The 11,832-nt window shown below is 42.4% G+C and overlaps 1 protein-coding gene across 1 annotated transcript in view; it reads left to right on the plus strand.

Moving 5' to 3' along the window:
• fgf22 (fibroblast growth factor 22) overlaps positions 1-8,885 on the plus strand; it is a 43,052-nt gene extending 34,167 nt beyond the window's left edge. Inside the window, exons 3-4 of the mRNA XM_015971589.3 lie at positions 3,431-3,534; positions 4,623-8,885. Coding sequence (XP_015827075.3) covers positions 3,431-3,534; positions 4,623-4,817 — 299 coding nt within the window. The 3' untranslated portion in view covers positions 4,818-8,885. The remainder of the gene's footprint in view (positions 1-3,430; positions 3,535-4,622) is intronic.
• Positions 8,886-11,832: the final 2,947 nt, after the last annotated feature.

Here is an 11,832-nt window from a genome sequence, read left to right on the forward strand (position 1 = left end):
GGACATGTCCCCGGCAAAATTCGTGATCCTCAGCTGTGTCCCCCCCACTTTCAAAAAAGCCTGCTGATGAGGATTTTTGTTTTACCAGCTCAGATCTTATACCAGGGGTCGGTAACCTGTTCCCATCAAAGAGCCATTATTACCCGTTTCCCACGGTAAAGAAAACACCGCAGCAGTCGCAGCGTTGCGGGCGGGGCCTACCCTCAGACAGCAGAGAGCTGCTCACAACAGGTGACAGCAGCCGGGGGCATCGCACCCGTGGGGGATTCAACACCCACACTTTTCCAGCTGTTTTGCTCACCTCCACACCAGTCTGGTTTCTTTACGTCGCACTCACTCTGTTTGCCTCATCTCCTTCTTCACCTCCCAGCCGATGTTGGGTTTCCAGGAGAGCAGGAGAGGGAGGGACGGAAGAGCTCGACTGAATTCATAATTTTACATCTTGACATTAGCTGTACAAAGTCTGAGTTTGATAAAGTGAAGAACAACCATTTGCAGAGGATTATAACAGGCGCGGCGCCAGGTTTTCATTTTTGGGTGGGCAACAGTAATTTTGGACGGACCTTAATAAGCAGTCACTTAGTGAAGCAGGCAGGTCGCGCTAGAAAATTTAGTTTAAAAAGACGTCATAAATGTTTTCCCCCGTCATTTTTATTTCTAAAATATGAAGTAAAAACTCACAATTTAATTTTCATTCATTTGTCATTAATATTTAGTCTACAACCGTGCGTTAAGACCATCTTCCAGTAAACGCAAAGCATCCAGCCCACCTCTCCAAATGCGTAAAATGTGCATCAGCCGCTAGTTGGCGTGCCGCGCGCACCATCAGCTATCAGCCCAGCCAAGAGCAGAGCAAATAGAGAAAGAATAGAGGATGTTTGTGTCTGGATGTAGATGGAGATTACATTTTACAGCAGCCTGATCATCATTTAAATATGTAAACCATCACCTGTCTTCTAGTCCATGCTATCAGCATTATTTTAATTGGTGTGTGTGTGTGTGTGTGTGTGTGTGTGTGTGTGTGTGTGTGTGTGTGTGTGTTTTCCACTTCAAACACTGGTCTAATCAACCAGACCAGCATGTCCAGTAACACATTAATGTTACAATTAAACTTGATTAACCCCAGAGCCACGTGCACTGCGCTGTACTTCGTGACTGTAAATGAGGGGGAAACGATTTAATCGGATCCTTTACTTTTCAACATGGTTTAATGTAAAGTTTCATTCAGTACAGACTTTAGTTACAGCAATCTAACGAGACAGAGCCTAGATTTGTATTCTGAACAGTTTAAACATGTTTAAAACGGAGACGTGCGTGACGCGTCTAAAATTCGCACCTGCTCCGCTATTATGGAAATTAAATTAACAAGATGAATAACATGAAATTATTTTAGGCACAGACAACATCCCCCACACTTTTGAAAAGCTTGCAACGCGCCTGATCGCTCATGTACGTCTTAATTATCTTTCATTAGACGATAATCAATAAAACGATTTATATAAAATGGATCCAGAAGTTGTAGCCCGTCTCTGCCTTCAATTTTTGGTATTTTTCACCCTGTTGATGGTTTTACTGAGCAGGTGCCACTTTTGTCCTACGTTTCTTTTTAAAACATGTTTAGACTGTTCAGAATACAAATCCAGGCTCTGTCACGTTTGATTGGTGTAATTAAACTTTGTAGGTGGGGAAGGTCAGACAGCAGCTCAGAAGCGCATATGATTACGCACAAGCGTGATGCGTCAACCCGGTCTCACAGTAAGACCGGGTTGGAACTGTTCAGGTTTACGCAGACAATCTTTACATTTAGAATTAGCTTACAGATGTAAAATTAATGCAGTAAAATATAAAGCTTTTTATTTAAATATCCATTCATTATTTCACAAGCACAGAGAGCCGCATCAGATGGATGGAAGAGCCGCATGCGGCTCCAGCCGACCCCTGTGCTAGCCTACTTTATTGTCCCCAGCAATTTTTAAACCCCACTCAAGTGTATGGTTATTGTCCCCAGCAATTCTGAAAACAAACTGACGCCCTTGTGTGTGTTGATCCAAAAATTGCAACAATGCGTTTAGCAGTTTCTTTCCAATAAACCATCATGATTGTCGAAAAGAAAAAAGGTTTCAAACAGATCAGAGACAACCACATCAAGGTGCCACTCAGGGTTTAAGTGGCCAGCAGAAGGTAGAAAAATGGTATCCAAAGAATGTTTTTATCTCCTGCAATTAGCTCCTATTCAGGGCCCTGCAATACACCTGCAGATCATCTCTCAAATGTCTTCCTGTTGCATCAACGGGCAAAGGGTGTGTGTGCCTTTATTCCTTGATTTCTGTATGCAGACAAAACGCAGATCAAGAACACCACACGGGACTTGTTTGCAGTCAGTGTTCAGAGGAAACGATTATCTTGCCAGCTTTTCCGTGGCGTTAAGTGGTTCGGAGAGGCCACTTAGGTGGTGAGCAGACGCCGGCTTCATGTGATTTAGTAAACACCGCTTGGTGCCATCAGGATGAAGTGTCACATCTGGAGTAGGGATGGTTTTATGGAAGCATGGAAAGCAGACATAGGATGTGCAGGTTCACACAGTGTGTGTGGGTTGTGTGTGTGTGTGTGTGTGTGTGTGTGGGGGGGGGGGGGGGGGGGTGCCACAAATCTTACTCTTTTTAAAGCATCTAATTTGGCTAATTTTAAACCATTTCAGCTATGATAAAATGGTGTCTGAAGTTGAATGTGACGTATGATGTATGTTCGACGTTGTGTACATGGTGCACTTGTGCAATGATTATCTTCAGTCTTGGGCCTAGTCCACACGTAGCCGGGTTTTTTAAAAACGAATATTCGCCCCTCCAAAAACGTGCATCCACACCACCGCTTTAAAAAAAAAACTCTGTCCACACGTACCCGGATAAATACGTTGTTAAGGACATGCCAGACCTGTAGGCGGCAGTACTTCCCCCGTTCTTAACCTCGTCCTTCGTCTGTGGTCTTCCACAAGGAGCAGTAATTCCGCTTGCAAAAACAAACAAGCAAAAAGCACTTGGACAATTGATAAAGCGAGCGCAGCTCTGAGGGCATCCATGCTGTCGGCTAGTGTAAACACAGGTCGCACACGTGATGTCAGCATTTTTTTGTCGCGGAAAGTGACGTTGCGGACCTTAAAACTCCGGTTTTGTCTGTCCACACGCAGACACCCAAAACGGAGAAAACGCAGATCTTCACTTTGGCCGGAGTTTTTAAAAAGATCAGTTTTCGTGTGAAAAAACTACGTTTTCGTGTGGATGACAGGCCAAAACGTAGAAAAATATCTACGTTTGGACAGGGCCTTGGTCTTGTCCCTGTGGAATATGCCTGTCTGGTATCCTAATCATTAATCACCTTTGATCTTAAATCTGGCTGCATTTAATGCCTCTAACTCTTGTCTCTTTATTTGCAGGCTTGATGGAAATCCGATCTGTCAGCGTGGGAGTTGTCGCCATCAAATCTGTCAGTAACGGGCTGTACCTAGCTATGTCCAAGAAAGGCACACTCTTTGGATCGGTGCGTACACAACCAACAACGTCTCTGAGGGCCAGGACTCTGAAAGATGAGAAGGGCAGAGTGGGAGAGGGGAATATGTAAAGCTGAGGTGAAATTCTCTGCTGAAAAGTCCAGAATGAGGTCAAAGCACTGCTATCAATCACAGCTGTACACCTGGGCTGCAAATAGCTATACCTGCAGCCTGAGCTGGCTTGTAACACTGTCAACGTAGATAACAGAGAAAAAAAAATCAACAAAGAAAGAGCCAGCTGGGCTCCTTTAGGCCTTGCGTGCCATCTGCTAATTGTTGTTTTGTGAAGCAAGCTTTCCAAAGTAATCACCTCTCTTTGTTAGAGTCAGACACATCAGACGTGTGGTGTCTAGTTCAAGTACTTACAGTACTTCAGAGACGAGCAATCAGTAAGTGCTGATAAGAGGAAGAAGAGCACCCAGTGCATAAAAGCATCTATAAATAAGATCTGAGGATTCACCTAAGTTACATAAAAATCAAATGCCAAGAGAATCATGGAAGGCTCAAACCATCTAGGTGCTACCACAGAAAAGATCTTGTCGTGGCTGCATGATAACGATCTGGAACAAAACACCACAATATCCGGCAAGACTTTGTGAATGTCTCATAAGAGGCTGTAAGTATCCATATAAAAGAGGCTTAGCTGGGTTAAATAAAAAAACATGTCCTTCCAATAAAAAGGTCAGTCACAGATTAGGTTTTATAGACCCGTTCCAATGAAAGCTTCATTGTAAAGTCTCTGTTGAGGAACCAGAACATTGTTTCTGGAATAGAAAGATGTTTTGCTCTCTTTTGACATAAAGCATGCCAGGCTGATGGGAGTAGAAATTACAGTTGTGAATATTTACTGAAACATCTGTAATACAACCAAGGGTGAGACACCATTTCGAATTTAATTTCCATGAGCTGAGAAAGAATCTGAACCGTGCAGTAACAGCTGCAAGCACCTGGAAAACCTTTTGCTGCAACAACAGACATTAACCTTTGTGAACTTACTTTTTTACAGCCCAGCAGGAAAAACACTTTGTTTGGGAGCCTTCTTGACATTTCTTCTTCTTCTTCCTACCCACGACTGCAGGTGAAGTACAGCCCAAGCTGCAAGTTCAAAGAGCGCATTGAGGAAAACGGCTACAACACGTACGCCTCACTTCGCTGGAAACACGGCGGCAGACAGATGTTCGTGTCACTGAACGGACGCGGGAAACCTCGGCGAGGTCACAAGGCCAGACGAAGGCACCCATCTACTCACTTCCTGCCCATGCTTCCCTCCTAGGTGCCCAAGTCTGAACTGTAACTGGCAGCTGCTTGGTCCTCCTGCCTCATCACAATAGTGCTGATCTAGTTGGGACAACAATCGTTTTGTTTTTTGGCTTTTATTTATCCATCCTACTGTCAGATAAATGTACATTTGCTGAGGTCTGTAACATTTTAGAGTTAGATTATTGTCTACTTTTAAGTTATTTTCTGCTTTGTTTGATGATGTTAATATAATGCATTGCTGCCCAAAACAGCGAAGCTATAAAGGAGGGGTAATCAATTCCAGGCCTGGAGGGCCAGTACCCAGCACATTTGAGTGGTTTCTCTGATTCAACACACCTGATTCAGTGGTTGAATCACCTGTGCAGCAACTCATCAGGCTCTGCAGACGCCTGTCAATTACCTGCTGATTGAAATCAGGTGTGTTAAAACAGAGTTAAAACTAAAGCGTGCTGATACTGACCCTCCAGTCCCGGAATTAAATACCCCTGCTATAATGTTCGCATGTGCACTCGTCAGGTCAGTTTTCACCCCTTTGTGTTGGAATGACATTAGAAGGCCAAAAGAGAACAAAGAGACTTGGAAACAATCAAAGGAAATTCACTGATTCATTCCTGAACAACAAAAGAAAATATTACAAAAAAGAAAACAACTGCTTTCCAGTGGCGTGTCCAGATCTTTTAAAATGGGGTGGCCCAGGTGAGGCACAACTTTGTGCATGGGTGGCACCAATGGTTATGCTTTTTTTGTTTTACCCCCAAGCCTTTTGTGGACAATAAAAAATCCTATTTAAAGGTAAATTAGTGTGTTGGCACCTGGGGTGGCCAAACAGATTCCAAGGGTGGCATGTGCTAACCTAGGCCACTCCCTGGACACGCCCCTGCTGCTTTCAAATAGCTCCGGCTCTGAGGGAAACTACGGCTGAGGACATGAGTCACATCTGAGCAACTCTAACCCCGGCTTTCCACAGGAGCCGTCAGCAGCACGTTACTGCAGCAGCACGTCATAGCTGCTGATAGGAACCGCTGTGGTCAACAGAACCTTTTCCACCGGAGCCGTCAGCAGCGCGAGTCGGCCGCGTCTCAGGAGCAGCATGTCGTTGCCTTTACGCGCCGGTTCTATTTTCTACGTGCGACGCCTCTGAAACGGGTCAAGTTCGACATTTTTGGGGAAGGAAAGACAGGAAATCGGACGCGGAAATGGAGAGAAGCTACAGAGATTTTCAGAATAAAGAACGTGCTGCCTTCCGGTTGCTTTACTTTTAAAGAAAGTTACTAACTGTGCGGCCCCGTGAGAAGTTATCACCTAGCTAGCGGTCTCCTTTGTTTTTCAGGTCCGTATTGGCGATTATCAAACGGACAGAACATAAAACACAAACCATGTTGTAGTTTTCTCCTGCTTGTTGTTGTGTTTACTGACGAAGTCACTCGTGTGACTTCGTGCTCGGTCGGTGACAGCTGCTCCCCTGCTGCTTCGCGTCTCGTGGGAAGGGCCAAGCAGCAGTTTACGCGAGCAAGACGTGCTGCTGCAGTAACGTGCTGCTGACGGTTCCCGTGGAAACCCGGGGTAATAAGATTTAAAGGCAGCAAAGAACATGCTTCACTAGTCAGTTTCCGGGTTGACTGAAGCCAGCATTTCACTAGAATTGGGTGTTGGCAACTATTTGCAGACACAAAAGAAAGAAAATATGTAAATTTCCAGTTGGAAACACAGATTTGGTACATATGGCTCTAATTTTCAACAAGTCCTGTTTGGCATATGGCACGATTACAAGTCCCTCATGAACATTTTTAAATGTTTTGAGGGGATTTTGCAGTCAATTGGTTTGTTGTTCAAACCTACAAAAACAATTTCTCATTTTATCTAAGGCAAATGCCACTTTTCAACCATGAAATTAAAGGTTTTGAGGAAAATGCCCAGAGAAGTATCTCCATCTCACACGATTAAAAACATAAAACAAAATAAATTACAATTGCATAAGTTATAAAGAATTAAGTAAATCAGCTTTTCAGGAAACAGATCTTTTTGGTTCCCACACAGACAGTTGTCAGTATAAATAATCATCTAATGCAAAAAATAATTCCGTGCAAAACTCTACAACAAAGAACTTGATTTTATTTGAGTCTGAGACATTTGCCAAGGCAGAACTTCCGTCCTAAACGCACGGAAGGAGCTTGCTTACTATGAAAGTTTCTTCTTGATTCTCCAAATAGGAGAGCTTTTTATTAAATGTTGAAACATACTTCAAATAATCTCTCTCTTCCCTTCAAAAGGCCCTGCTAAAAGAGAAACATTTTCCAAGTTACAGTGGACATATTGAACCAAAAAAAGCTGAACTGAACCATTATAACATAAACTTGTATCATCTCAAACACACAGAAGATATTTTCTTTTGTTTAAACACAGCAGAAATATGTTTTTTTCACCAGAAAATGATGTCTGGATTTTCACAGATACTTCCATCCAGCATGTCTGTCTACATTTTAAGGATGATAGGTTAGAAACCAGTTCCAGGAGACACCTGTTGGATCTAATCTGATTTGCATTTGTAGTCATTTTAATACTTTCATAGCAACAGTAGGACCTCAGACATCAGCAGCTCCATTCATTTTGTACAGATTAGTTTAACCAGTTTTAAGTGACAATGTGTATTTTCCCTGGCGATAAGGGGCAGTACACACCTAAATCATTGCAAGCAAGCGGTATTTGTAAGACCTTATCAACGGGTGTCCATTAGGGTCAAAATTCCCTTGAAGCTTAACCTTCAGCAAAATTTCAAGCACCCTTTCATCACTGGCACTAAGTGAAGAGGTTAATGTGTAAAACAACATTCATGAATGGCAAACGTTTCGTAACAGTTTAATTTTGTCCTCACAGGTTCTCTTAGAAGGAAACATGGCAACTTATGGCCTCACCCAGAGACTTAGACCCGCTCCTGTGTATTTTAGACCCGACTTTTATGGTTATATGTTACAAACCCGCCAATATTTTCCAACAACTGGAAATTCATTTCGTTCATTTTCAGCAACGTTCCAATGGATAATCCCAGAGATTAACCATAAAAACTACACATTGTCTCTTTAACGTGTGCAGCCTCTCTGTCGACACATGCTAACATTAGACAATGCAGCAGTTGCTAATAGAACATTTAATATATTTAACACAATTTTTACTCTTTAACTGTGTGAAGTTGACATGTATGTTATTGATAATGTTTCTGTTGAATTGTAGGGAATAAAAATAATAGCCGTATTGGCATTTGTAACCAGCACAAACTGTATGGTATTATTACTGGATATTGGTACAAATGTGATCCATTCATGACCTCCAGCTTTAAGTTAATGGTCTGGCTGTTTATAAGGCCACATTCTGAGAAAGCAGCCTTTAAATCCCTTCCAGCGAAGTCATTTGAGTGCCTTGGTTCATGGTGAGTTTGATAAACCTCAATAAAATGTGGATAATTCATGACTCATCAACTTCAGTTATTTTTAGCAGTCAAGAGGGTGCAGCATGCCAGTGTTTATCATCCTCTGTCTTTGGATCTCACTGTTAAACATTTGTAACGTCTCTGTTGGAGCGCTCTGACAATAATCTCCTCTCCTCATCATAATCGTGACCAAACTCCCAGCAGGAGAAGAGCTGATGTTAAGGACCTCCTGTCTGCTGAAAGATCTGCGCTTATGAACGATGCGACTGCCCATCAACATCATTTACACACAGATGAGCTCTCCAGTGACACAGGAGGCCACTGGGCCTTTTCAGCCAACAGAAAGGAGAGTGGAGGATGAATAGTGGATGCTCGGGGTGAATAAAGGACAACCTTTCAGCCTGTCATAATGTGAGGAGACTGTGACCGGGTACATGTCACAGAGGCACAGTAGCTACAGAGGTCACAGAGCAGCACAGGCATATTATTAAGGTGTCTCTGTGCTGTTGCCACTTTGACATCTTCATCCTTATCACTGTAATCCTCTTGTGGACTTAAGATTTATTTCTCTGTTCATCGCTCACTACAGGTTTAATCTAAATGGCAGGTAAAAACATCTACTGTCTTCTGTTTAATTAAAATAGAGGTTTAACCACTTATGGCAAATTTATTTTAGATGGAATCTCTGTAATAAACCCATAAAGTATTTAGTTGGTTTTTGTGGGTAATCAATATGAACACTAGCCAGTAAAAATTTCCTTTACAAACTAACATCAGTTTAGACTGTGTGAAAAATTTTATTTATTTTATTTATTTTAAAGGCAGTCGGGGTGGGCTGCACAGTGGTGCAGTGGTTAGTGCTGTTGCCTTGCAGCAAGGGGGTCCTGGGTTCAGATGCCAGCCTCGGGTCTTTCTGCAAGGAGTTTGCATGTTCTCTCTGTGCATGCGTGGGTTCTCTGCGGGTACTCCGGCTTCCTCCCACAGTTCAAAAACATGACTGTTGGGTAACTGGTCTTTCTAAATTGTCCTTAGGTGTGTGTGTGTGCATGATTGTTTGTCCTGTGTGTCTCTGTGTTGCCCTGTGATGAGCTGTCCAGGGCGTACCCCGCCTGTTTGCCTGGAGACTGCTGGAGATAGGCACCGGATCCCCGTGACCCTAGCCAAGCGAGATTGATTGATGTCAAGTCGTTGTTATTGTTGTTGTGTGTGTGTATAAGGGCAACATGCCGATTATCACTTGTAAGTCGCTTTGGACAAAAGCGTCTGCTAAATACATAAACATAAAGAGAATGGATGGATGGATGGATGGATGGATAGAGTTGGGGCACATTTGCGGTCATAAGGAAGCTGATTCAAGCATAGTAGCTAAAGCCAGGGATGGTTAGGCACAGTCTAAACAGATTTTGATTTCAAAGCATTAAAACATGCATGTGAAATCAAACTAGCATCTGTGTGCTTGACTCCAGAATTTTTTAATTTTCCTACGGTAGAAGGAGGAGATAGGTCCCGGCTTTCCAAAGTCTGACCACATTGTGACCGCATGAATGATGAACCGCTCCTCTAAAGAATGAACAAAGCATGTCCTCCATGCTGCTCGTGTGACACGTCCAGCTTTTTTCATTCTGCACCTGCTAAAATTCTGATTATTATTGTAAGAATGCACAACTTTATTTTTTGAGCATATGACCACTTTGACCAATAGCGCAGACAGCTAATCTTGCAAGCTATGAGGTAATCTCATTTTCTGCCGGTTCTCTTGATTTGCCCCCGCTTTGTCAGTGCCTTCCATCTCGCATCCTTCTTCTTTTTAAACTGTCCAAGAATCCTTTCTCCTCCTTTCTCCTTTCTCTGAGGGCGCGACTGGCTGCTGGTGCCAGATCCAGGAACAGTAATTACCATTGCTCTGCCACTGTCCTGGCAGTGTATTCTCCAGAAAAAAGGGATCACTTGAAGGGTCTCATCAAAAGATTTAGCTTTTGATCAGGAAGCATAAGAAAACCCTAAGTACTGATGATGAGGAATGTCTAAAAGAGCTGAGCTCAGGTGAGCATGGAAGACAACCAAGAGGAAAACTTGTCTTGTGACGTGTTTACATCAGTAGCACAGATGTTTATGGCTGCCTTAGTGCAGATCACGCATTTGTTTGTCACCTGCTAATCTGCACGGCAGGATGTTGATGTTTCACTGACATTGAAAAGGATTACAGTCTTCAAGGAAAATGACTGATAAACTCAGGAAATTATTAAATGCCCATTATTCTGACATCCTTGGAGACTCCATGTGAACAATGACGTATAACAACAACTAAAAAATTGAGGAAAAGGATACTTTGAATATTTTAACCTTAATTTGCAGCTGAGTGACAGAAAAAAGTTATAATAAAAGCCCATTTTGAGGGTTTCAGCCAAAACCTACAGGGGCACAAGTCATGCTGCTTCAGCAACAACAAACCGTAGCCTCTGAAACCTTTGAAACCCTGTGTGGTCATTTTCTCTCTCAGCATCTGAAAAGAACTGTGGTGGGTGGGAAAGAATAAAAAGAGCCCCTCGCCACTCATAATACCAATCTTATGTATGTAGACGAAAATGGAAGGGATCGGAGGGCTCGGGGGTGAGGGTGGGGTGGTGGCAGACAGACTAAGGCACAATTTTAAAGCGCTTATTGAATTGCCATTACAGCTCCTGAGACTAATTGTGGCTGTTGTGTGTATCTCGGTGGCCTAGGGGGCTCTGGAGTGGCCCTGTATGCTCTTACTCAGTGGGGTTTTCAAACCGAGTGGCCCTGAAAGAGAACAGGACCACCGTAGATCAATGGCAAACCTTTCACTCTTTCACTGGCCCTTGCTAATCCTTCTCATTTGTCAGCCATTTGTTGAGGCACATTCACAGCTCCCTGAATTTAGGATTAGAGCTTGTTTTGTTACAAAAACAGCCCGAGTTATAATGTTGAATAGATGGCCTGAAGGGTGGATGATGAATGAGTTTAGATGTGAGTTTTTGAGCATGTGTAGCCTAAGTGTACACAATTTATGATCAAAATTCACAACATTAAAACTCTTCATAGAAAAAAATAATGGTTTCCAAAAGGATCTAAATGTTAGCTCTTCACTCCAAAAGATGTTTATATGAATATTAAAAAAAAAAAAAAACTTAACAAATTTGGTACAAGTGCTCATTTGAAATTAAAATTTTTTACTTTAAAGCTAAATTTAAATAAAAATTAAATGGTAGATGTGATGTGATGTGATGTCATTTTTCCAAGTTGTCCAAAACAGGTGCATGTTGCATGATTACGCATTTGCACACGTGCGATCCTTGGGCTGCACTTCATAGACCTGCACATGCAAACAAAATGTGGAGATAAACTTACAAAGTTTGGGTGAGAATTTAGCTGCATTCATAGTTAAAGTAGCTTTCCGGAGCTTTCTACTTTCAGAAATGATGTATGTTTTTACAGAAATTCATACAAGTGATTATCTTATCATGTACTGTGATATATAGATGTAAGCAATATGTCTTTTAATTAATTAATTAATTAATATTTGCTAAACACGCCCCCTGCCCCACAGAGCTCCATACAATAGGAAACTGAACACCAACCAGAA

The sequence above is a fragment of the Nothobranchius furzeri genome, chromosome 8 (genome assembly GCF_043380555.1).
Source record: "Nothobranchius furzeri strain GRZ-AD chromosome 8, NfurGRZ-RIMD1, whole genome shotgun sequence".
NCBI lineage: Eukaryota > Metazoa > Chordata > Actinopteri > Cyprinodontiformes > Nothobranchiidae > Nothobranchius > Nothobranchius furzeri.